General features: G+C 42.8%; 1 protein-coding gene across 2 annotated transcripts in view; it reads right to left on the bottom strand.

Moving 5' to 3' along the window:
• Nucleotides 1-4,379: 4,379 nt before the first annotated feature.
• Nucleotides 4,380-27,665, bottom strand: part of MEGF10 (multiple EGF like domains 10) — a 211,988-nt gene continuing 188,702 nt past the window's right edge. For both annotated transcript variants that reach the window (XM_035014032.1, XM_035014033.1), the window contains 11 exons: nt 27,367-27,501; nt 26,725-26,853; nt 25,086-25,214; nt 22,303-22,431; nt 19,793-19,921; nt 17,066-17,302; nt 15,562-15,689; nt 14,148-14,271; nt 9,859-9,903; nt 8,851-9,057; nt 4,380-7,564 (listed from right to left, as the gene is read on the bottom strand). In XM_035014032.1, coding sequence (XP_034869923.1) covers nt 7,383-7,564; nt 8,851-9,057; nt 9,859-9,903; nt 14,148-14,271; nt 15,562-15,689; nt 17,066-17,302; nt 19,793-19,921; nt 22,303-22,431; nt 25,086-25,214; nt 26,725-26,853; nt 27,367-27,501 — 1,574 coding nt within the window. In that variant the 3' untranslated portion in view covers nt 4,380-7,382. The remainder of the gene's footprint in view (nt 7,565-8,850; nt 9,058-9,858; nt 9,904-14,147; nt 14,272-15,561; nt 15,690-17,065; nt 17,303-19,792; nt 19,922-22,302; nt 22,432-25,085; nt 25,215-26,724; nt 26,854-27,366; nt 27,502-27,665) is intronic.

Raw genomic sequence — 27,665 nt, 5'->3', positions numbered from 1 at the left:
CCTTCGGCTCAGGTCATGATCCCAGGGTCCTGGGATCGAGTCCCACATCTTTTGGGCTCCCTGCTCGGCAGAAAGCCTGCTTCTCCCTCTCCTACTCCCCCTGCTTGTGTTCCTGCTCTCGCCATCTCTCTCTCTGTGTCAAATAAATAAATAAAATCTTAAAAAAAAAAAAAGGTGATCTCTTTCCCATTAATTATAAAAATCAATTTTATAACATGACTCCAATCACTGGAACATGATGACAAATACTAGCTCTGCTTTCTTCGTAATCCTCTGTAGCATGTCATACTTCGTAGAAGTCAAGCACAAAGCCTCCAAACCTGCCTGTGATAGGTAATAGTCCTACTATGGCAATCTACTTTGGCTTTGGTCTACAATCACTAAATTCTTTACCTTAATTTCAGGGTAGGTTCTACTGTAAACACTTGGGAAGCTATGTCTCAAATCCCTGATCATGGCTACAACTGCAGAGAGGACACTGTTCCTGTCTGTTCTCCTAAGTGTCCCCATGTCCAAGCTGCCACTAAAATAAAAGGTTCAAATGTTAGTTAAGTAGTATATTCTCTGTTCTGTGTTGTATTTAGGAGAGGTTACAAGAAATCTGCTTTTAGGTATTTCAGGATCACTTGTTCCAGAAGTGTCTCAATCCTCTGCTAATAATCAAGTAGACCAGGGCAGATTGGCCACTTTGTGGCATATGTGGATTTTTCTCTTGCTTTTTCACCATTAAGGAAGTCCAGGCCACCAATATAGGAGGAAGAGCAGTCTTTCATAAGCCTACAGCCATGCAAGGCTTCTGATTTTCTTTCTGATCACACTTCGGTGATTCCTTCACAGCAAATTCAATGAAGGGTGGTAAACTGGTGCTTCAGTATTTCCAGTGAATCCTATGCCAGTCTATCACACAAGCTCCTTTCCCAAATCCTGTGGCCCTGTCTCTTCCTGGCCCATGCTAGTCGGGGCAGAGGTTTCAAGCAGAATGGAAGACAGGCTATTAACCAATCTGCTGGTGGGTAGCCATGCTGTCCTAGGAGGACAGGATGGGCAGCTGATGCTGCAGCCGGAGAATAGCAGGCAGCTACACACCCCTTTCCCTGCCCTTCCCTGTCCCCACTGGACACTTCCTCTGTTCAATCGAATTATCTTTCCCTTGTAACCAATCTACCACTTTTGCTCGTGCCATTTTAAGTTTGTTTTTCTAGCCTTAGAGTTTGGGAAGGTCGATTTCTCTCCCTCCATATTGTTTTTCATCAATTCTGTTTCATTAGCCCAGTAGGTCCTTTTACAACTGAAAGGAAGATCTAAAGATCTGAAAGATTCACATTATGGAAGGGCAAATTTTCTGGAAGTTTTCTTTGATTATTTCTTTAATTACTACTTCGCCATGGCGCCTTTTTCCCCTTCTGTATTAGCAACTGTTTCTACGTTGGGTCTCCTGGATGAGTTTTCCTGTTTTTCTCATGGTTGTAGTTCATTCTCCAAAACCCGAATTCAGCCTTAGCTGAATCTCATGTTCCTCTATTGAATTTTTAAATTGGGGAACCCCTGTTTTCAGTTCTAGGAAACTCTCTCTGGTCTTCTAATAATATCCCTACAAGAGTTTAAATCATATTCTATCCAGATTTTCCTCCATTTTCCATGTTGGCTCCGCCTCCATAACAGAGGTTTATTGTCGTTTTCCACCATGTCAGCCTCTTTTGCTTTCATCTGAGCTGCAATGTTCCCATGACGTGGTTGTGACGTTTCTCTGTCTCTTCACATGACAGTGTGCTGGCTTTCAACACCTGTGCATCTCTCTGGTTCTTTCCTGCATACTGACAGGCAGGGGAGGGATTTTTCCTTCGGTGGTTACCCAGCGATCCCCATGGTCACTTTGTGAAAGCCTCTCAGTTCACAAATCCAAGGAGGGATAGGCTGACCTTAGCTCAACATGGAAACTACCCCTCCTAAGATGCCGTCAGGCAAGGGACAGCCTCTCACCGATGCATCCTGCAAACAGAAGAGACGTTCTTTCCTTCCCCCAGGTCAGCCGGCCCTTCCCATGCACCCCCTCCATAGTCAACGCCCATCAATTCCAGCAACTCCCATTTACATTTTGCCCCCCATTTGCACCTTCTTTCAGGAACTTGATATCTCACTGTGTGTGGAACCTCGTTGGTTTGCCAAGGTCAGCCCCTGACTTTTTCTGGATGGCTGTATTCTCCAGGATGGGAATGTGAAGCCAGGTCACCATCTTTCCAGAAACTCACATCCACACATTTTAAAAGCATTCTCAGTTCTTAGGAAGATAACACGCTGCTGGAAGATGAAATCGTATTATTATTGCTTTCCTAAATCACCACTCTAGAAATAAAATATATATGGAATTGTGTGGTAGTACAAAAATAGATTGGGATAAGGTCACACAAATATGTAGCTTTTGTAATATTCATTAAATGCTCACTTTTGATTTACCAGCCTCATCACTCATCTGGTTACTATAAAATGGCTCCAGTTATTAGCTAACTTTTCATAATAGTAATGATAGCTAACATTTACCAGCTATCTACTACGTGTCAGGCCCTGAAGTAGGTGTTGTGTATGCATAAAGTTATTAAATTCTCAGGAACCCCTATGAAATAGGTACCATTCTTTCCAACATATTATAATATAGGAACCAAGGCTCTGGGAAGTTAAGTAACTTACCAAAGTCACACGGCTAGTAAAATTATTTATTTCCTTAATTAAATAATGAGCTACTTTAAAATAGCTCATGTATCATATTTTCTTGCATCCCCAACTGTGCTTGGCACTCAGGCCCTCAGTAAATAAACAGTAATTGAGAGAAGCAATGTTTTATTCATACTTGATCTCTAGAAAACAGTGCTATAAAGTGGATGCTCCAGAAATGTTTTAACTATAAAATAAGGAATTAACAATCTACCAAGATTTAAGAAACAAATTCACATAAGATGACCTAAAGTTATTTATACAGAGGACTTGACTCTCGGCCACTGACCCGGGTTGCTGGAATCCAAATATGTACAAAATATTGCCTCTGTCCTTAAAGAACAAGCAGTCTGAAGGGAAAGCAGATATGTGAACAGTTAAATATAATAAAATGCAATTGTTCTTAATGCCTATATAAAGTGCTATGGTGTTACCCGTGAAAAAATATTAATTTTTCCAGTAAGATCATAAGGTTTTCGCTACTCATTAATTAACAATGGAATCAGACATAGAAATAAACACTACTTTAAAGGTTTTTTTATTAGAAAGTTTATTGCATTAATCTATCCTCATTTGGTGATATAAATGACAATGTAAGCTAATACTGACCGAAGTTTACCATCTTTGGAAAATAGAGATATTTTCACACTGAAAGCATTTTTGTATTTGCTACAATCAGGAAAATTCTAACGTATTTGTTTTTTTTTTTCCTTTTAAAAATATATGTTGCAATTTGTTCATATCAAAAGGATCCTGGATTAAATACTGAATGAAAACAAGCAGACCTGGTGTTAGGTCACCACTAGTCAGAGGACCCTAGAAGGCTCGTTTGCCGTACATCTTTAGTGAAGAAATAAGCACTCATCCACACCATGTGACTCACACGGGCACATCTGTATACACTTCAATGACGTAAAGCCTTTAAGATCAAAATATCTATTAAATACTGAGTTGGATAATAAAGACATTACCCGAAGATAGGAGATTTGTTATTTTAAAAAACATAACCTTAAAATGCAATTTTTATGACTTCATCTTATTCTAAGTGGTAACTGGACTTCTAATGTTGACATGAGTTAGTAGTGTAATGCTCCCGTGCAACTTTTTCAGTATTTATGGTTTAAAACCCCCCAATAATTGTGAAGTACTTCTGTAGCTCTTTGGATGGACCACATTTTCATAAGGTGGTTTGCATTTCTCACAGCACACAGTGGTTGTGCTAACAGAATTGGTTGGGACAGGTTATAACTATCTTACAAAATTCTACATTGGCTTTCCTAAAATTGGTGAATATAATTTACCATAGAGATAATGCTAAACATATTACATGCTCTCTTGGCATAACGACTGTAGCATGTGAGAGGAATTTATATCAAGCATTGTAAATAATTATGAAATATTCCTTATCATATAATTCACTATAAATAACATATTCTCCAAATTACAGCAAGTACATAAGCTATTAGCTGGGCCACTTTTTTTTTTTAAAGATTTTATTTATTTATTCACGAGAGACAGAGAGAGAGAGATAGAGAGAAGCAGAGGGAGAAACAGGCTCCCAAGGAGCAGGGAGCCCGATGTGGGACTCGATCCCAGGACCCTGGGATCATGACCTGAGCCGAAGGCAGACGCTTAACCATCTGAGCCACCCAGGTGCCCTAGCTGGGCCACTTTTGATGTATTTATATATAAATAAAAATAGTTTATAAATTTTCTGACATACCATCCTCTAGGGAAAGAAGAGTTTGGCTGACATTCCTACATGAATGGCTTTTCCTTGGTATTGCCAAGCTCATTCACTGCTCTGACCACTGTAGGATATGAGGAAGAAATTAATTTTAGGGTCCCAATGAATGAGCTCAAAGGTCAAGAGAATAGAGTCACGGTGTATAAAGAATTACCTCACCATTAAATTACATTAGATATATCTGGAAGGGTCCAAAGGTGGCAATTTCAGGGGGGAAAAAAAACTTGCCAGGTCCTTTTGTCTTTTAATTTTCATTGCGACAAATGAAGTTCTCTCTTTACCCAAACCTAGATCAAAATATCTAGGAAGCTTTGACTTCTCAACTGTACCTCTCCAAATACACTATGTCATTTTTACAATATCCAAAATGCTATATGGGTTCTGGTGTTTGAAAAATCTTGAGTGAACTCTGGTGAGCAAAACTCACCTCTGATACAAATGTGGTGTCAGGACAGCATCAATCCTGAGCAACTGGTCTACCAGAGAGAATGCACAGGGAGCGATATCAGTGCCCGTTCGGAGTCCACATCTGCTGCTCAGGCTTTCTGCTTGAGATGCTCTTGTCTTTGCACAGGAAGCTTTCAGGGTTTTAGTGTTTTTGTTTTTTGGGGTTTTTTTTGTAGTGTAATGAGAAAAAAAAATTTTTTTTTTTAACTCTATCAAGGACATTATGGGGAGACTCAAATGTATCATGGAACAGTAAAGAGATGATGCTTAAACGAGAAGGGGAAAAAGACTTTTTTTCTTACCAGAAAGGACTTTTCGTGGCTAGTGACCCACAAGTGTCTCAGTTAGATGCCTACCCACCCCCTGAGCCAAGGGTCAGCGAAAGGATAACTGTTGGAATGAATCAATTGTTTCTAAGATGTGTTCCAGGTAATTTCATATGTCCTTGAATTAACTTTGGGGTTCTCAATAAGAAACAACCATCAAAGGAGTGAATGTTCGAGGTGTGTTTGTTCTATCATTTCCCTGATCAAATCACCACCACAGGGGCAGGTGTGTGATGTGAACTCATTGGATACCGCAACTTGATAACTGGCAGGGACAATGCCTTATGTATGTATATTACCGGCAGAATGGGTGCACAATACATATATGTCAACTGATTCACTGAGACACCATATAGGGTTTCCTGTCTTTAAAGATTCACAGCCACAGTTTCCGCTCATGAAGTTGCTTCCTCATGCAGCCTTTCAGCCCTTCTGCTTACTCAGGTAAGTCAAAGAGAAGCTGGCTTTTTTGCATCAGGTTGGCATTCTCGAGACAACCACCTTGAAATGAAAAATGTTAGTGCGTGACAGGTGTGCACAGGTTGAGTATCCATTCTGGTTTGCTTGGGACAGTCCAGATTTAAGCCCATTGCAGATTAAATATTAATAATGCCCTCATTTACACTCAAAAGTGTCCCAGTTTGGATGATCAGTTGTGGGATCATCCCAGTGAAGGTCTTCATTAAGACCAGTACTTGCTCAATAACCAACAGCTCCTGCCTCCCCTAACCCCCTGGCTTAGCCAAGACTCAGAACCCACAGATCAAAAGGAGCTCCATTTTGGAATATTAAAAAGCTTCTCTAGTTCAATTATAAGCCATTCATCTATGGTTACTTTACTATTTAAGTAATGACCGATTTTTAATAGATTTGATTTATATACTTACGTCTCCTCCCTCCAAAAGAAAAAAAGAACAATGCATTTTTATCAAGCAAAAAGATAAGTGGCAATAATACAAGAACCAATGGACATATAATATAATTTTTTTCATTAACAATCCAAGCACTACAAAACATAGAATATACAACTTAAAAATGGAAATACAAATTAATGAAAAATGGGGTACATGTCATATTAGCAATGCAAAAGACCAGCTTAAGCATAAATCAACAATTAATAAAAGGAAAGTGCCCTTTTCTCAAATATGCACAAAAATATTCCAGTCACTTCTAAGGAAAAATTAATCAAAACTTTCTACTAATTCTATATTACAGTATGAGTTACTAATGGTTTACAAAACCGAAGCATCTTCTTACACTTAAAATTTACAACCTTTTCCAATCATTATACACTTGTTCAATCCAGTCTCTCAAAAATAAAACTATTTCATTTCCATATTTATGAAATAATTATTGATATGTTATGGACCTTAAGTGGTGAATATGTACGATGGGGACAGTGATCAGAATGACCTCATGGATCAAAAGTGGGCCAAGGGTCGAAGAAGACAACCCTCTGCCAGCCACACCTGTATACTGATTCCTGAAATAATTATACTATTTCTAAAATAATTCTAATTTTTCATTTCTTCATCCTAAAACAGGTCTAAAGTCTTCATATTTAAATGTGCTAACCAATTCTAGAGTTTACTCAAAGTCTCTCCAGGTATGCCACTTGACAGAACATTTCTTCCTGGGTTCATATTATCCCTATAATTCTGAGTCCAGCTGAAAAAAAATAAACATAAGGACTCGATAATATGCCCCTTCTCTTCTACACGCTTAGTGATTCACACTAGATTTTACGACAAACTGCACAATCCTCGGTACAGCTCTGCAATGCAAATGAGAAAGAAAATATTGAAATTGTCATCGTTCAAACCATACTGCCAACGGCCACCGCACCCCATGACTCCCTCCCAAGGACCTCCGCACGTTCATGCTTTTAGCCCAGATTTTATAGGAATTTGCGCTTCACGAGTGCAGTTCTAAAACTAAGAAGAAGAGGAAGTCACATTGATATCTCCTTCTGAGCCACCTGTATAAGGAGGACCTACGGTCAGTCAGCCTCAGCTTTGAGCTTTCTGGTTCATGTCCGACAGTTGCCTACCAAGTAGATTAACATTCACCTAAGGTGGCAAACTTGAGGATGGAGAAGAACCGAAGTGCAGTTCTGGAAACTGTTCCAGCGGCTACCGAGCCGTCCTTTGGTGTCATTCGCTGCTGATGCTGCTGCTGCTGCCACTGTCCTCTCGCTTGGGGGAGGAGGAACTGTCTCGGACTGGCAGCAGGTCATAATGGCAAGGGATGTGACTGTTCTTTGGGAGGTCGTATGGATCCTGGGTGAGATGCCCATTATTGCTGAATATTCCTTGGACAACACTCACTGTAGGTTCTGTGACAACCAGGGACACATTAATTTATCAGCAATGGAATATTTTAAACAGAATAGAATATGGCATTTCTTGCGAATCTCAAACATATAAGAGGAGCACTTCCAAAAATGTAAAGAAACACTATTTTAAGAAACAAAGGATGGTTTTATAATCACATCGAGGTGGGTACTCCACGGCTGTTAGACCAGCTGATGCACACAATGGCGTTCTGAACAATAAGGTGACCGTAGGGTTGGGATGAAGACATCCAGGGACAAGACAGAAACCCTGGATGTGAATCATCGTCTGAAAAGCACCTTGTAGGTAATCTAGTCCAGAGCCTTTATCCCATAGGTGAGACTGAGGTCCTTTCAGGGTAACTCAATTCATGGAAATGCTTAACAAGTTCACTTTAGGACTCAGGACCCAGGCTCGCAGTTGCGTTCCCATATTAAAGTGTTGGGTTTACCAGATGGCTCAGGGGGTTTGTGACTGACTTTTAAAAATGAACTTAGGTCACTCACTACACCTTCCATTTTTTTTTTTTTTTAAAAAGCTGTCTTAACTCATAAGAATAGTTATTCATCTTTTCAGTGTCATGTCTGTGGCATAAATTAAGTACTAGTGACTAGAGTTAAATTAGCCACTTCATTTATAAGTAATAGAGAAGTTTTTAAAGTTTAAATCATAAACTTGAGAGAGAGGGAAAAAAAATTAAAATACATAGCCCTACTCTACCCACCCAGTGACAGCTCTGATGTGTTTTAACTTTCCTGAAATGGTATTTGTAAGGAGCAATCAAAACAATTCTAATTTTAAATTGAATTCTTATTAATTTCCAGCCCATTCACATCCAAGAATATGAGCAATATATCAGACAAATTTAAAAGTAAAATGTTTCCATCCTGCTAAAAGCATTATATTAACGTAATGAATATGCAACCAGGAAATGGAACCACCTGTTTCATGCCCTTGAACCATTTGCTTAGGCTAACTCAACACAAGAGCTAATGTGAGACATATGCTGTTCCACAGGTGTGCTCAAAGAGTCACTATGGTTACAAAACAAAAGGTGGACAGCCAGGTGAGAGATAAGGAAAATTTACTTTAAATTTTCTAAATGCTATTTCCCTTAAAAATTTATTTGACACCAATTAATAGGGTCACTGAAAACACAGGTCGCACTGAAAATACGGACCAGTGTCTTCAATAATGTTTATACGAACTGTTATTATATGCTCAAGGACTTTTAAACCATTTAAAAAAATTCCTATATTAGGTTCTTCCTTTGGTTAGGGGAACTCACCAACTTCATAGACATTCTTGTTGGCTGAAGTTGAGTTATTGATCTCTGCATAGGGGGAATCTCTCCGTGCTGGCGACTTCATCTCCACATAGCCACACTCTGAGTTTTTCGGGATAAGTACAGGTGGGTCTTTAATAGTGGCATATGGATTTTCAGAACTGCTTAGGGAGCAGTTACTTGAATTATATTCAGAATTCTTGCCCAAATCTGTAAAGAGAGATGGGGGAGAAAAGCAAATACTATTTTATGGACAACATTAATTTTTTTCTTGGGGGTAATTCACTCGGACAGGTTACTTCTTTCTCTTTGTAGCTAGATTTCTATAATTACATATACCGACAACAACACCATACATTTCCACTTATTTTGGAGAGAATCTGCTGTAAAATTACCCATCTATAAAGTAATTTTAGCTCCTCTCTCAGGTGAGTATCTATGTGAACATTGTGGATTTGATTTCATTTTGATTTCGTTTCACACTCAAAATTAATTCCATTCTAACTTACTAATTGTCTCTGAATTCTCAGAGGTTTCAGTCAAGAAACCACCTGTGGATACCCCTGGGAGCACAAGAAAGTTCTATCATGGTGGTGAGGGAGGCTTTTGTGACGTGAGACTTCCTTGTAAAACCTCAGGACTGGGCACATGAAGTTATTCATGTAACCATGCTGAGCTCTTGTTTTCCTGCTATTTCCTTTTGTGTGTGTGTGTATTTCTCTCTCTCCGTAAGTCTTACATCTTTTCAAAGAAATATGAGTGTTTCCCCAGCAAACGGAAACCTTTGTTCCCCTAGACTTATGCTCTAACGCCATGCACCCATGGTCACGCTCTTGACCTCAGTCAAACATGTTTGTGTGTTTGGTGGGGTAATTAACCACACCAACAACTGTACATTTTCTCTACACTGCCACTCTTGCTTGTTTAGCCAACTATTTCAGTCTCTGAAATAAATTGTTTTTAAAATTGTGGCTCTGATAGATGTATTTCTTCCTTAAATTTACACCATACCTTTCAAGGATTTTCCCATATAACTTCTGTCAAGTCCAAAAGCTCCTGTGATAAAGAAGAAAAAAATCTCCAGTGAGATCTGGAAACAAGAGAAAACCCATCTAATATTCCAAGGTCGTGGAGGAGGATGGTTTGGGCACCCACTATCTCCCCACTGCAGGAAATAACCAAGGCTGTTGCTTTTCAAACCTTTGCACCAGGTCGCTCATGCTTGATGTCTTCAGCACTTAGAATTTAAAGTACATATATATATCATTCTGATCATCCTCCTGCTCATTTATAGTGACTTTGGGAAAGGCTGATCAGTACAAGTAGAAAATAAGGCATGGGTGAATCGGTACACTTGATTCAAGGTCACACCATGGAAAGGACACAGCTAGGACTAGCATTGAGACAAAGGACTTTGATTTCATCACTCGCTCACCACATGACTTTGGGCAAGATGTTCAACTCTCTCTGGGTCAATTTTCTTATCCCTAAAATGAAGAAAACAAAATCTGCCTTCCAAACTTTACAGGGCTGGTGTGATCATTAAGTGAACTAGGGCACACGAAAAGGCATTGTAAACTCTGAGGTGCTGTATAAATGAATGGTGTTTCAGTGACTGTAACACTAAATGTGTCCTACGACCCCAGCTCCAGTCTACATGCAAGCATTCCAAGGCCTCTTTCCTGATCTTTTAAATGGAATGCTATAGACTTACATTAGAAATAGAGAGTAAAGTAATGACTTATGACAAATATTCAAATAAGTAGGAGAATGGTAAGGAGACAATCACCTGCCACTGTGCATGTGCCCCTTAGAGTGATAGTAGACTCAAGTTAGGATGTCCTGGGGGACACACTTTTGTGAAGAAAGAGGGAGCATCCCTTAAGGGGAGAGGGTGTGTCTAATATCGTGGGATAGGAAATAGGAATGTCCTCCTTTCTCAGAGAATGTTTTCCTCTCTCGGATCTGCGTTGTGAAGTCTAGCCAAGCTCCCACCTGGTGGGAAAGGTGCCCTGTTATGCAGGGAGGCGGGATAAGGATGAATAGTGAATTAACCTAATGAAAGTGAGGTCTGGCCCTTGCCCTTAGTTCCTGGGAGGTGATCTCTAAGTCCTTGGAATATCCCACCCAGTAAGAGTGTTTTTGTTTACCTGGGGCCTAGGGCTACACTGGATAATGTAACAAAGTGATTTATGAGAGGGGGTTTGGGCCACTTAGTGTCAGCTCCATCTCCAGATGGGCCAGTTGAAAGGTCAACCACATGGGTGGTCAACCATGCTGACCTAACCAAACTCTCATAAAAACTCTAGACACCAAGGCTGAAGCCAGCTTCCTTGGCTGGCAATACTTCATGCGTCTTGTCATATACTGTAACCAGGAAAAGTTAGCACTTTCCATGATTCCACTGGGAAAGGACAACTGGAAGTTTCTGGCTTGGAACTTCCCTTGACTCTGCCCACTGTGTCTCTTCCCTTGGCTGATTTTCTTCTGTATCCTTTGGCTGTGATAAACTCTAACCATGAGTCTGACAGCTTGCAGTGAGTTCTGTGAGTCTTTCTGTGGAATTATGGATCCTGAGGGTGGTCTTAGGGATTCCCAGACTTTGTAAAGGGACCACATGAAGATGGGTAGGACCTGTGGCCTCTGAGAGCTCCCTATCAGGGAACTCTGTCTTTGCTACTCTGCCAGATTCACTCAGCTGTCTCCAAACTGTAGCAAAACCTTGTTAGTTGTCTGTCTTGGTCTTAACTGTGCAACGGCTAGCATTCCCCAAGAGGCTAAGGAGAGGAGCAGCCTGAGGTGGAGAGTAAATTAGGGAACAAGAGTGGCATTGTCATACCAGTACCCCTGCCAGGTTTTCTCTGGGGGCTGTTTTAATGAGGGAGCAGGCGGTTTTCCTCATATAAACTCCCATATGTTCCAATCCCTGGATAGATGCTTCCAAATGCTTGGCTTAATCTAATTCATACAATGAGTCACAACATGATCACTGTCTCTGTGTCACAAATGAACTGATCCGCTTCGTGGGATTGATGAGCCCGGCGTCATAGAACAGAACCAGGAATCAACCTTAGGGCTTTTGTGTCAGGCTCGGAGCTCTTTCAGACAGCATCCCAACAACTTTGCCATCATGTCAAACACCTACACATTTCAGCATCCATAGTGTGCCTTATCCATAGTGTGGTAGACAGAAACACTCTTACTGGCTGGGATATTCCAAGGACTTAGAGATCCATAGTGTGTCCTTTGTAAAGGAAGACTTTCTGGGCAACAACTGTAAAGGGACATTACATGCAGAATTGCTCTTGGATGGAAACATGTGAAGGAGACCCAGAATTTCCAATGCAGATTTTACATTCTCAACAATCAGTCTGGTGCATCTTACTGAGACAAAAAGCAGAGAAGTTTATATGTGACCACTGCCGTGACTGTGTTCTAGAGTCTGGACCAAGTGTAGCAGGTGAAGGTGGAATAAGAGAACTTTGCTTTCATTAGTGCCAGGTAGTACTTTACTAATATCAATTCATGTATCTTTTGGTGCTACATTACTAATGTCATGTAGACTTAAAAAAAAAAAAAATCTCTGATGTTAAATGATTTGACCTATAAGTATACTGTGAATCTGGTATCTAAATAATTTGTGTTCAGAAATGCCCAGCTATTTGATAATGTGGATATAGAATGCAGATAGAAGTTAAGAATTTGTATTCATTTTCCTACTTTAACATTTGCATTTCTATAGTAATAGGGGATTCCAGAGCCCATAAGGATTAGTTCCTACATCTGGCTCAGGTGATTTGGCATATATGGTGTTCCCAGAAAGAGCAGGGGAGGAGTAGTTGGAAGACAAACTTTGAGACCTGATTTTACCCTCTTCCTTCCATGAAATCCTGGGCAACCTCTCTGTGCTTCCCAGTTTATTCCTTTAAAAAACCAAGATTCATGGAAGGGCCTACCCAGTAGGGTTGTCAGATTCACCAAATAAAAACAAAGGAAGGACGTTTCAATTTGAATTTCAGAGAAACAACAAATAATTTTTAGGGTGGGTATGCCCCATGCAACTTTTGGGATATATTTATACTAAAAATATTTGCTGCTTATCTGAAATTCAGATTTGACTGGGTTTCCCAGCCACCCTACCATCAAATAAATACAAATGAAAGGGCTTGCACATATCAGTTACGGCATCATCAAGTGCCTCCCTGAAATCAGGGGCAACTGCTTGGCGATGGCACAGTTCACTCAGTGGGGTACCACAGCAGCTTTTTAAGGCTGGTCCAGGAGGCCCTACCCCCTTTTCAGGAGGGCCACGAGATCAAAACTATTCTCATAATAATACAATGACATTACTTGTCTCTTTCACTCTTATTCTCTCTCAAGTGCGTGGTGGTTGTCTAAGAGCTGCACTAAGTGTGGGATCCCCAATGACTGAATGGAGAAGCAGATATGAGAGTCCATCTTCTCTGAAGCCAGATGTTAAAGAGATCCAACAAATGTAAAACAGTGCCACTCCTCTCACTAATTTGTTTTTGTTTTAGAAAATGTAGTTATTTTTTTTCGTAAAAATGTGTTTTACGTTATCATGATATTAGATTACTGTTATTATAAACAAAGCAATAAATAACTATTTCAAATGGTCTCAGTGTTAATTTGTAACATGGTATCAATAGACGTAACGCATATTGAAAGAAGCTCTTCAGGGTTCCTGATAACTTTCAAGAGTGTGAAGGGGTCCTGATTCCAAAATGTTCGAGAAGCCCTGACTTACTATCTTCCTGTTAATATCTTCAGGGAAGGGGCCCTCAAGTATGGGTCCCCGAATTAAAAGAGAGCAAAGAGGAACGCACATCCTGGTACCCACCCTGACAGGATTCAGATCCCGGCTCTACCATTTAATAGGCTTTGAGACTTTTCTCAAGAGACTTACCCTCTCTGTGACTCAGTTTCTCAACTGTTACATGGACATGATGATAATTACAGTACCTACTTATCAGAGTACTTGTGAGAATCATGTAAATTAATATATGTAGAGTTAGAATGGGAGCTACAAGCAGGCAGAGATTCTCGTCTCTTTTTATCAATTCCTGGCACACACTAGGACCTTAATAAATGTTTGTTGGATGAATAAAGCAAGTAAGACAGTAATAAGCCCCATATAGGCATTAGGTTTAATTCTATCATTCTGTTTTTTTCACGCATATTTCCAATAGGTCGCTTTGGCACATCATAAATCTATGACTATCTGAGGGGACTAAAAGATAAGGGAGCTTGTTGAAGACGGATGTTGAGAGAGAACTTGCCAAGCTCATTGAGGTAGCCACCATGTTTCCAGTCCGCTGGCAGTGTTCCCGTGCAGTCCGCCACTGGGCCTCTTTTCCCAGGATTCACATTTTTCAGATTCACAAACAGCTGATTGTTCTTCGACTGTTAAGAATATAAACCGTCAAGGATGTAAAAAGAGAACACAGTGTTACAGATGTGGGAAAGCTCGTCCGTAGCATGGATCAAGGGCCGGTTCTTCAACGAGGCCATGCAGGGGGCAGAGGTGACTATCGGATGGGCCTTAAAGGGCAGCAGGAATACATGTCGCTTGGCCCCAACTATTCCCCTACTTCCTCAAATTCTTCATTTCGTTTAGTCACTCTGTGCCCATTCGACTTTACTTGAGTTAACGTACGTGGAACTTTGAATTAAAAAAAGTTAAACTCTTGGTTTGAGCTCTCCTGTCAAACACGGTATGATTTTTTATGAGTCACCAGTGACTCTGAGCAGTTTTCTTAGCAATAAACATGAGGGTAAGATTACGTACTTTGCCTCCTTCCCTGAATATGTAGGAGAACAAATGCAATGATGAACACAAAAGTCTCTAGGGTATGGGAAGTGCTATTTAATGATTAGGCGCTATAATTAAAATCCAGCTGCATTAATTTAATTGCAACGGAATTAATTTGATTAGCTTGGTTTTCTTCTAGCAGAGAGCTAGAATGAGACAATGGAGATTGGAAATACATAATTTGGGACCGTCGGAAGAAATGCTTGGGATTTCCAAGGATTCTCGAGGAGACTGGGGGTGAGGTGAGTGGTATGGGAGGAGTATCCCTGGGTGTCCACCCTCTCTGGGTGCCTATAAACTGAGGATAACAATCACTCTTGAGTCATGGGATCGGTGTGAAGGTTAGATGAATTTATATTTGCAGACTGGTTAGAAATGCTTGGCACATGGTTTCTATTGGATCACTTTTGACCTACACAACGTGTAGTTCAACCTAAATCATCGCATGGAGTTTGTTTTGGGGAGGAAAGGACAGGAGGGCCCAATAGGGCACTAGAAGGCAGGTGGTCAGAAAAGACACAGGAAAAGACCCGGGATGGAGTCTGCTAAGGTCGGCTCTGAGACATCATTTTAAAACCTCAGGCAATATTAGAAACATTTTTCCAGGGAGCTACACTGGCAAATTGGAGACAAGGAGACCGTGACTCAGGCTGCAACCGCCTCCCTCACGAACTAGGGAGCTCTGTTTTGAAGTGAATGAAACCCCCCATTGCTCGGGTTTTTCACCAGTAAACTTGAGATTCTAATTAATACACAGTCAACAAGATAAGAGATATAAAGTGCGGAGAGCCGCATCTGGCCAACAGCCCCTCTCCCTCCATGCTCCTTCCTGTCCGCTCTCCCCTGCCCACCTTCAGGGCCTGGGAGTCACTTCCTCTCACCTTGGCGATGGTCATCCTGTCCCTGTTGTTGACATGAGGGGATGTGGCGCACTGGGTAAGCGTGTGGTAACTGGGGTTGGTGAAGTAATGGCTGTTCGCACTTCCCCCGTTGCTGTGGGGAAGGGTTTCTGTAAGAAGAGAAGGAAACGGTTAAGGCGACAGGATCCCCTAAGTCTGTGTGGATGAAAGGGAAGCCAAATACCCAGAATGAATGTCTGTACCACTTCCATATCACAGGCTGGGCAGAATCCCCTCCTGCCCAGCATACTCAGCAAAGCTTCTAGAAGCAGCAGGTGCCTGCCTTCCTACCTGCCTCCTAGAAAACTGCAAGTGTCCTCAGACAACTCCTCTTTGCTCTGGGGCTCATACACCTGGGAAGCCATCACTTTGAAGCTACTTCTGCTATAGCCTCTTCTTTTTTTTTTTTTTTAGACACTTAAGCTCTCACCATAATATTCTGTGCTAGAAACACACTATTAAGCAAATCAGCTGCTTTAAGTATTCCCCTAGAATCGGTGTATTTATAAACATGTAACCCATCTGAAATCCTGCAGTAATTGCCCAAAATAATAAATACTTTAAGTGTACAAATCCCTTAGTTTAAGTAGTTTCTTCTTCTCCTTCTCTTTCTTCTCCTTCTCTTCTTCTCCTTCCTCTTCTTCTTCTTCTCCTTCCCCTTCCTCTCTACCTCCTCCTCCTTCTTCCTCTTTTTCTTCTCCTTCTTCTTCTTTTAGAGGGAGTGAGCATGTGTGAGAGTCGGGGAGGGGGGAGGTGCAGAGAGAGAATCTTAAGCAGACTCCATGCTCAATGTAGAACCTGATGCAGGGCTTGATCTCAAAACCCTGAGATCACAACCTGAGCCAAAATCAGGAGTCGGACGCTTAAACTGACTGAGCCACCCAAGCGCCCCTAAGTGGTTACTTCCTCTGATGAAGGAGCATGTCGCTTAAAAATTTACATTTCTGGGGACATGTGACAGAAAGATTTTAAAGAGTTTTCTTAAAGAACAGCTTTGGTTCTTGCTAATACAACAAAACTGTTTCTTATATAACTTTGTGCTTAATGATTTGTATGGGCCCAGGGGCAGGTTAGAAGGCACTCTGTTAAGAGCCCAAGGCCAGAGACAGAAGACCTGGTTCTCATCCCTGATTTGCACCATGACCTTACCAAACTTATGGGTGCCTCCTCCTCTCCGCTCCCAGTCCCGACATATGACAAAAGTTTAGGTGCCCAGCAAATCTTCCCGCAGGCTGAAATTCCCCAAGTCTAAAGCAACCTCATAATGAATCCAATTTAAAAACCCTCATGGAAGACAACAGTGACGATTTTCCTACTGCTAAGCTATAAAGCACGTCCATACCAATGTATCTTTTCCAAACACAAAGTTTTCTTCAAGGCTAACGGACAGCAGCAACGGACAGCCCAGCCACAAGCCCCAGTTTCAAAGAACCAGGATGAAACCTTCCTTCTCTAGGAATAAGATGGCGCCAGGGAGCAGTCTTACCTGAAATGGCATAGTCTGCATTCATGACCCTCAGAGCAGGGGTGTAGGTTACTGCTGGCATGCTCGATTCCTTTCCCTTCTGCTTTTGTCTATAAATAATGAACAAGGCCAGCAGGAAGAGAACCACCAGCACAAGAATGATGATGCCCACGATCGCGCCGATCTGGTAGGAATCAGCCGGGAGAGCCGTACTGGTCCTGCTTAAGCTGTTCAGATTTCCAACTATGATGACACTGGCTAGCAAAGGGAGAAGAGATCTGAGTAAGGACGACAGGGTGCCGGATAAACGCCTGAACTCTATTTACGAAATTCTCCCACTGGGCTCCTTCTGGGATATTTTCAGTTCATGAAAGGTTAATTTGGAAACTTTTAGAAACTGCAGGAAGGAAAAACAAACATTCTTCCTTTGCGGGTGTTGTTGGCTTGTCTGTGCCCAGAAAAAGGCCGCTCTAAGCCTCAAAAATGGGATTGGATTTCCTGCCCAAAGACTTCATGGTAGGGCTTGGGAGCTTCTCGCATGAAAACACTAAATAAACACTCAGACCAAACCAGGAATTCACTGGGGGTAATAATTTATCTAGTTTTTACCATGCTTTATTTATTGAGCAGTAGTAAGCTTATGAAGGGCTAACTTCTTTTTTTTTTTTAATTTTATTTATTTATTTGACAGAGAGAGAGGGACAGCACAAACAGGGGGAGCAGCAGAGGGAGAGGGAGAAGCAGACTCCCCGCCGAGCAGGGAGCCCGATGCGGGGCTCGATCCTAGGACCCTGAGACCATGACCTGAGCCGAAGGCAGACACTTAACCGACTGAGCCACCCAGGCGCCCCTGAAGGGCTAACTTCTAAATGCCTCAACTGCCTAACTTAATTTTATGTCTATCTTTAGCATTTCTAAGAGTAATTGTCCTTCCAAGCAAGGATAACTCCATTGTAAATCTGGTCCAAGATGAGATAGGGCTGCCTTATTCTAATTTTAGTGGGCTTTTTACCCCAGGAGATATTGTTCTATGCAGTTATTTTCTATGACAGAAAGGTCTGTCCTAGTAACACCTGACAAGATCACCCAAAAAGCTTACTCATTAAAATTTAAACTGTAGCTTTACATAATTCTTTCTCGCATTCCATCCAATGAGGACAGGAAAGATATGAACTGTGAGTCAAGAAACTGGGTGTCTAAAAAATTGATCCAGAGATCCTGAATTTTCCTTTAAGCACTTAGGTCGGAATTTCACCATCTATCTATAAGGGAGGAAACTGGCCTCCAACCAGGTGCTTCCAGCTCAAATGTCCCTGTGACTTTATGATTCTGAGGTTTAGACTTCCTTATTAGACAGCCTGCCCCAAAACACAGAGCACGGAGGCCAGCGCCGTGTGGTCACAAGGCATGTGTCATAATGATGTGATTGTGGAATATAACACATCCTATTGTCAGGACAAATACAAATCACGAGCATGTAGAAGTTACTTAATGAAAGGAAATGAACTAGGAATGCGCACTTTAGTGCATACTTTAAGGTGATGGCACCTACAACATTATATGAATTTTCTAAAGCCCCTAGAGTGTTGCCTCCTGAGGAAAGCCCCACACATCAGGAGCTCTCTGGGAGCCATGCTTCGGAACCATCAGAAGAACTTTCTCAAAGGCCCCATCCACCCCAGAATCAGAATTGCCCACGTAGGATTATGTATAAGACAACTATTCTCAGGTTATTGTGATACGCGCCCTAGTTAAAAACCACGGGCACAAGTTTTTTAAAAAGTTAAGCACATACCTAATCATACGAGCCGATCATTCTACACCTATAAATTTACCCAAGACAAACGGCACTATAGATATCTCCATACAAAGACTTGATACACTATTGTTCATATGAGCTTTATCTATAATAGCCCCAAACTGGAAACAATCCAAATGTCCATCTAGAGGTGAGTAAGTAAACAAATTACGATATACCCATGCAATGGAATACTACCCAGCAATAAAAAGAACTGAAGCGTTGATATATACAACAATACGGTTCAGTCTCAAAATGATTATGCTGAGCAAACAAACCCAGACAAAAGAGCACAGTGTGATTCTATTTACATGAAATCCTAAGCAATACAAACTCATCCCGAGTGACAGAAACTAGATCGGTGGTTGCCTGGGGCCTAGGGGGCAGTGGTGCAGGGAAGAGTATGAGGTACCATTTGGGGGTGATGGCTACATTCACTGTCTTTATTGTGGTTGGGGTTTCACGGGTGTATATGTCAGATTTCATCAGGTTGTACACCTTACGTTATACGTGTCGTATATATATATGTATACGTGTGTGTCTATCTATCTATCTATCTATCTATCTATCTATCTATCTATCTGTAGTATACTAGCCTACACGTGTTGCTTTTTATAGGTTAGTTATACCTCCATAAAGGTGAAAACATGCGTAGGCACAGCGGAAAGCTCATGAGCTTTGGAATCAGAAAAACCTGGCATCTAAGCCCTGACCTACATACAGCTATGTACTCCATATTAGCTGTGCAACCTTGGGCAAATCACTCAGCCTCTCTGAGCTTTCATTTCCTCACCCGAAGGGCAGCAATGAGAAGGCATCCTTCTGGCAGCTAAATAACCAGCTGTGCCTTGCAGTGTCCTGAGGGGTGTTACATCAGATACTGTAGGAGCAAATACTTGACGTTGGCTGGTATGTGGTGGTTACACAGTGCGAGGCACTCGTGTCCTTACCTTGATCGCATCGTGCCCCCTTCCAGCCTGGGCTGCAGTAACAGGTGCCGGTGATGTGGTCACAGGTGGAGTTGTTCAGACAGTCACATATCTGGCGACAGCCATAGCCATACGTTCCTGCAGGGCACTCTGAGAAGGAGATGAAAGTCCAATGTAAGCTCGCCAGCCTGGGGCAGCTGGGCAAGGCCGTCTCTTACTATTTGACCCTGTGTATCTAGAGGGCAGGCCTTCCAGGGCATCCTTGTGCAGGCGGAAGCACTCAGGGAGTCCTAGAGCTGGCAAGAATTCCCCGACTCGTGGGGGGGGGGGGCTCCCATGCACAGGGCCAGAGACTGAGCTCCTGGCCACAGCTCCTGACTCCTTCAGCTTTTATGCACCCACTTCCGAGGGGTAAGTAGGGAGTCTGTAGAACCCAGTGGGACGGATGAAGATCATCGGCAAGGGCAATCTGAGATGACCCCACTGGGCAAAACGGTGGGACAGAAGGCTGAAGACTATAAACCAGAGCCGCATCCTTGAGAACATGAGCATCGTACTGAAGGCTCAGTGATCCTCCTATGGGCACATTCTGACTTGGATTAGTTGGAAGCAGGGGACAAGGGAGGGGCAAGTTTTGGTAATGTTCTAGGTGAGAACTTCTTTTACCATAGAATGGCTCAAAATTGGGATGAGCAGGTTGAAGCCGGAGAGACTCAAATGGAGAGATTTTTATGAGGCACTCTTTTTTTTTTTTTTTTAAAGATTTTATTTATTTATTTGACAGAGAAAGACACAGCGAGAGAGGGAACACAAACGGGGAGTGGGAGAGGGAGAAGCAGACTCCCCGCCGAGCAGGGAGCCCGACGTGGGACTCGATCCCGGGACTCCAGGATCATGACCTGAGCCGAAGGCAATCGCTTAACCAACTGAGCCACCCAGGCGCCCTATGAGGCACTCTTAATAAGAGCTGGGTGTGGGTTTCAAAGAAGAGCATAGGCATGTCAGATCTAAACATCATCCCCAAATACTGATGTTTTCTGCAAAGTGGGCAGCAGGGGGCAATGTGCTATTGTTATTGGAGTTCTCTGTCAAACCCAGTGTTTCTGTTTACAAATGAGCATCAGGAGGGGTCTCCAAAAATAGGAACCTTTTGATTTGATGTTCAAAGTAATCACGGAAGGACTTAAGCAGCTTTTATTTAATAAGACCATAACTGGTCTGGGTTTCCAAGGGAAAGTCAGTTTAGAGTTTGTTCTGGTTTCTATGCATATACGTATGTGAACGTATGTTTAGACATTTATACACACAGATGCAAAATATTCCCATACACAAGGGGTGTGCAGGCAACTGTATGACTCAGTATGGGTTTCAGGATGAAATGAATACCAGTGCAAAACTCAAATTGGGTCATCTCTGTCCAGGCTGATTCCTGGAGGTCAGTCCTGTTGTGTGCTAGATAGGAAAATATGCAAAAATATTTCAAGAGTTCAGCACACAAGACCAAGACAACCTTGCTGTCTAGGGGTGCTGTGAGGTGCTGCTGGGGTGGAGAGAGGGTGATCGTTTACTGCCAAAGTCCTGTTATGCTGATTCACCTTTCCAGGCTACATTGCTCCTACAGCCATATAATCTTTGCTGCATCCTTCCCAGGAGCGCCCCCTCTGATAAGCAAGAAAGGTCCTGCCCCTTTCCTGCCATCTATGATAAGAGGCTGAGCCCCATACAGCTCTAAGACCCTATCTATTCATTCCGAATATTGAATGAAAGTCACAGAGGAAAGGAACAATCGACTACTTTGAAATACTCAGTCTAACACTACTTTTCTTATAACCCTACCGATGCATAGCTGTAGGGGCAAAAATGGCAAGACAAGGATGCGTAACTGCAACAGAGCATATTCTTCAGGAGTGCAATTCTTACAACAAAAAATTTTTAGGCAATATATTGTCTTGAAAGTTGTAAAGATTAAGATGTGAAGTTGCTAGGGGAAACGGTATCAAAGTACTATCTAGAGAAAGTTGTCAGAAGGGGGGCAACGTTTGCATGGACCTGGTTCTACACCCACAGTGGGGCTGGGAGCCCACATGCCCCCACCCCCGTGCACTCAGCCTGGCCCCAGACAATGCACTTTCGTCCAGGGTGCACTCCAGGCTCTGTCTCTGCCACGACGAAAACCTGACTGGCTCGTAAAGCTCTGAGCAGCCCCGTTCCAAAAATAAGCAGGAGAGTCAGAGAGAGCCAGGGTGAACAGATGGAAAACTTGAATTCTGTCTTCATCCTTGGAGTCACACCCCCTCCACCCAGAGTGCTGATGACTTACCCAGAAGAAGTTTGAGGGAAAAGACAGTCAGCAAGGACCCCCAGGTGGCCAGGTCTCTGGGAGGGGAACGGGTCAGCTGTGCCGGGAAGTGACCGGCCATCAGCTCAAACAACTTAAAAGTTGCAGGTCCTGCCTTCGTATTTTTCAGGCGGGTGGGAAAACGGGTTCTAGGGGGAAATACCACCTGGACGTGTCACGCTCACATACTCACTCTGTTCGCAGTGCTTCCCCATGAAGCCGGTGCGGCACGTGCACTGTCCCGAGATGTGGTCACAGTCGGCTCCATTTTGACAGTGACATATCAATGCACAATCCTTTCCATAAAACCCCAGAGGACATCCTGTGTTGGAGAGGGAAGGACATCAAAGTCAGGAGGCTGCTGAGGAAACAAGAGAAAAGCTCTTGCTTCCAACTGTTTGTGTTTAAACCTGAAGGACGCTGAGCCACTGGAGAGTGAATAAAGACAATAACGCAGATCTCAGCTTGTCACAAAGGCTTCTTTGAAGTCCCAGGATGGGGCTCCTGCAAGGAGGTCATAATTCATGAGCGGGAAGCAGAACAGTTCTACACCTGATAGTTTAACCCTTGCTGGTGCTCCCGGAGACAAGACGAGTATCTTCTAGCAAGGCATGCCTTCGACCCCACGGAAGTATCGGGGCGTTTCCGTGTGTTCTCTGACTCAACTACTAGACTCCAGGACTCAAGTGCGGTGGACCGAAATGAGCACTTTATATTAAAATCACGCGTACGCTTTTACTATAGTACAGAGTGTCTTTAAGTCCGCTATAGCTCCGTCCCCTGCATCTGTCGCTAACTTAGATAATATTGGCTCCTTCACCAAAGGTGTGTAGTAGGATGCTAAACTTACAAAACAAAAAACAAAAAACCCCCTGCACTTCACAGGTGCTTTGTAAAAAAGCAATAAACCTTACACCGCTGCCTGATTTCCAAAACCCAGACAGACCTCTGGGGCCTTTGGGCTGAGGACGTGCACGAGGCCTGTGAGCTGTCATGGACCAGCAGTTGCCCAGCAAGGGTGTTCAGGGCTCGCTGGCATAATGCAAGCTTCAGTACGGCCTGCGTGTAGGGCCATCTCTAAGTATCACATGGGATTTTTACTTTCCCTTTTTCTTGGAGACCTTTTAATGAAAGTTCAACTCTCAAGAAATAGAGGCACAGCACAGAGGTCAGCATGCGTGGACATTACCATCGCCATGTTTTTATCCAGCACCCACTCTGTGCCAGGTGCTTTCCATGCGTCCTCTTACTGAATCTGTACGGTAGTCCTACCTGTAGACGGGAACTAAGCCCCGAGGGCCCCCTCAGTCACAGAGCCAGCAAGTGGCAGCCTGGCCATGATAAAAATGCAGGCAAGTCTGGCTCCAGACCCCACGCTCTTCCCACCGTCTTCTGCTACGTCCACTTAAAAAGGTCCTCTGATTGAGGTAAACCCGAATTTTGGGATGATAAATAATAACTTATAAGCACTTTTCTCTAATGAGCTCGAAAACCTTTCTGCATGTACAATCTTGGCAGAATATGCTCGACACAAGCTCTCTCTTAGCCAACTCTCCCTTTCGAATCTCCCTAGAGAATCATGGTTCAAGGTCTACACCCCCTTCCAGAAAGTTCCAAAATTCTTGTACAACCTCTTCTCTAATTATGTTCTCTAATGAGTATTCAACAAGAATTGTCTAATTCCTGACCCATCTTTCCTTCTCAGCTCATTTCTGTGACTTACAATTATGTTATTATTAAAAATTTTTTTAAAGAATAAATTATAAATTTTCATTAATAATAACCATAATTTGTGCTTTCCTGTCTTGTCTCCCTTATTCATTTGAAGACAAGAGGACAGAGAAGAGTCTTCCCCCCCCCCAACAGTGCTGAGCTGTGGAGTACTTTGCACATTATATGCTATGATGGTAAAAACCTCGCAGAAGAAGAAACGATTAGGACATTATGGGAAATAAAATGGAAAAAAGAACTAGTGGTTCTTAGGGCATGATCCCAGCCTGGCATCAGCTGTGGAAAGTTGTCAGAAATGTGAAATCTCAGGTCCCACCCCAGCCCCAGTGAATCACTCTGGGAGTGGGGCCAGCAGTCTGTGTGTATCGAGCCACCTGGTGATCCCGAAGCTCGCTCAAGTTTGAGAACCACAGAATGCACTCTTCTCCAAGAGCACGCATTATGTTAGGGAGTGAGGCTTGTCATCTTCACTGCCTTCTAGTCACTGTCTCTTACCCCAACCTTTGTGTTATTAGAATAAATGACAGGGTGTCCATCCACGTAACCACCACCCCAATTTGAAAAAATATATAGAACATTTTCATCACTCTCCATGCTCCTTCCCAATCAATAATCTTAACAGATCGATTTGTTTTTGATCTTCATATAAAAGGAATCACATACTAAAAACAGTGTATGTTTGTGTATATACATATACATATATATGCACACACATAAACATGTATATATAAATGATAGGGAGCTGGGTGCATATAAACAGGGTCTGGTTAAAAAAGAGTTAGGAGAGGGGGCACCTAGGTGGCTCAGATGGTTAAGCATCTGCCTTCGGCTCAGGTCATGATCCCGGGGTCCTGGGATCGAGCCCCACATCGGGCTCCTGGCTCGGCGGGGAGCCTGCTTCTCCCTTTCCCTCTGCCTCTCTCCCTGCTCATGCTCTCTCTCTCTCTCAAATGAATAAATAATCTTAAAAAAAAAAAAAAAAGAGTTAGGAGAGAAGCCGCACAGCATCGCATCTAGCACTGCTCCACCTCAGTGTCCTGATAGATAGGACATACTGACAGAAAACTTGGGACGTGACAGCTCGTAACCACACAGAGACATTTAAACGTCTAGCGGTCATCAGGGAGAGGGAAGGTTCCAGTGCCAGGAGTCCTGGCTGAGCTCCGCTTGGGCATGCAAAGGGCGAGGCTGCAACCTCCTGGGCGGTGGCTCCCCTTGGGGAGCCTCAGAAGGCTGGTCGCTTACTCTGAGTGCAGTAGAGCCCCGTCCAGCCGGGAGTGCATTTACATTCCCCGTCATAGGCGCTGCAGAAAGCTCCGTTGTGGCAGTTGCATGTGTGGATGCAGTTCGGGCCCCAGTGCGCAGGTGGACAAGCTGAAATCACAGCACGCATGGAGAGTTCTGTTAGAGCCCGGAGGTCAGCACCCAGCAGAGAGAGCTCCGTTCTCCTGCCGCATCTCCTAGCATGCCAGAGGTTAGCAGTGTGCCTCAGGACTAAGAAAGCACGGGGCTCCGAATCTGATCCCCAGATGGCAAGGCTGACTGCAAGAGCAACCATCATTACATTGTACTCATCGACAGACTGCAGAGTAAGGTGCTCAGAGCAACAATCATCTCAAGCGTATCGATCTAGTTCCTTAACAACTGCACATTGAGCTCCTTTGTGCCCAGCACCATTCTAGACACAGAAGGGATAGCAGGACAAGACAAGGTCCAGACCACCCTCTGAAACCTTATATTTTAGTAGGGGAGGCAGGCAGGCAAACCAGCCAACCAACCAGCCAGCCAGTCAACAGAGAACACAGTGGCAACAAGTACTATGAGAAAAAATAAAACAGGGTAATGGGGGAAGAATGACCAGAGCTAATCCTTCAGGGAAGGTTTCTCTGAAGAGAGGACATTTAAGCAGAGATCAGATGGGCTAATGATGGGACTCAAGAGAAACTAGGGGACCCAGGGTCACATAAAGTCATGCTCTACCCCAGAGTTGTCACTAGAGACTTGTTTAAATTTTAAGGTTTCAATTATATGTAAGAATCAGTTTACTCATAAAAACTCTTAATTGGATGATGCAGAAAATAAGAAAACAGAATCGTTGGGGGTCACTGCCCAATGAAGAGCAGTAACTTCAGATAAAGTGTCTGTGAAATTGTGTAACATTATGGCATAAAATGATCTGATTTACCAAAAGCAAACAAACAAACAAAAAAACCCCCCACAAAACACCTTTTTATTTATGCCAATGCTTTAAGAATATAATTGCTTTAAATGAGGACCACCATTGGATCTACACAAGACAACAGATGTTAGCTGAACCTACTGTGGTGATCATTTCATGATATATCCACATCAAATCATCATGCTGTACACCTTAAGTTTATATAGTGATGTATGTCAATTACTTCTCAATAAAACCAGAGGGAAAAAAAAGGAGGACCATCTAGAATTTCTATTTGGTTACCCAGTAGGGAATATGGCCCCATAAAGATAATACATCTGAAGGAATTTTAAAAAATGGAAAAAAAATTCTCCCATGAGTGTGTGCACCATTTTTGCCCAACAAGGGAAAATTAATAGCTGACACTTGAAGTCTGAAATAAAACTGAGAATGGACTTTCCTTATACAATACCCTCATTTTACAGACAAAAAAGCCCTGAAAAGTGAATAAGCAAAATGCTACCTATCTAGGTTCTTCCTAAGACATACTTGGATTTAACATAGGAACGTTGCATAGAGTTCTTAATGGGGAAAAAAGCCGCTTAAAATTAAAATAATGTATATTATAATTATTCATATATTATTTCCTGATTACAGAAACACTCATACTTCCATCCTAAGGAATGTGAAAACAAAGGTACACAGTTGTTCTCAAACAAGACTCACGTTGAGAGCAGTCACTGCCGATCCAACCCGGGTAACACTGACAAGATCGGTCAATGGGGTTACAGGTTCCATTGTTGGTACAGGTACAAACTCCTGCGCAGTTTTTCCCAAATCTGCCACTGGGACACACTGTGAATAAGTTATATCGGTCAGTAATGCACAATTACATCTCAGCTCATGGAACTCTAGTCCTGGGGCAGGAAACGACTTTGAAAGCCGTCCTCCCAGCAGCCCGTTCACTGACTGTCTCCACTCAGCAGCATCCCTCATCTTGAGTGGGCTCATTTTTGCAGATATATGAAGCCGAAGATTCTCATGAAGGCATCCCAAACCAGGAGACATCATCACATGTCTAGAAATCTGACCTCATGGCCGCTCGCTTCAGGGAGTCAAAACCCTTCTTCCCTCTATGGATTTTTCATGGCAGGCTGTTTCCAATTAATACCGAATGAAGAGATTCTGCCGAAGCAGCAAGCTAGCTTTTCGGGAGATCCTAGTCATATTTGCAGAACTTGAAGACACCGTGCACCAGCAGGCCCCGAGAGCTGAGAGCGGAAAATGTGACCCCGGGGAAGCCCAAGGACAGACTGCGTGTGGTTCGCCCATCGCCGCACATCTCTCCAAAATACTTGCATGCCTCACCTTCATTGCAGAGGGCACCTGTGAAGCCAGGTAGGCAGTCACACAGGCCCGTGATGTGGTGGCAGGGCCCACTGCTATGCACACATTGTGGGCACGTCTGGCTGCAGCGATGCCCATAGAAACCAGGGGAGCAGACTGAAAATAGAATGGAAATCAACAGTTATCGTTCCTGGGATATGTGCCTCTCAAATTCCACATCAGCATCTAGTTCCAGTTTGGGGCAAAAAAAAAAAAAAATTTTTTTTTTAACAATATTGAGAATTTTCCAAGTATAAAACCACCACCATGGAAGGAAGAAG

Source organism: Mirounga leonina, unplaced genomic scaffold, assembly GCF_011800145.1.
Source record: "Mirounga leonina isolate KUSES-001 unplaced genomic scaffold, KU_Mleo_1.0 Mir_168, whole genome shotgun sequence".
NCBI classification, from domain to species: Eukaryota; Metazoa; Chordata; class Mammalia; order Carnivora; family Phocidae; genus Mirounga; species Mirounga leonina.
This window is presented reverse-complemented; position numbering and strand designations above follow the sequence as displayed.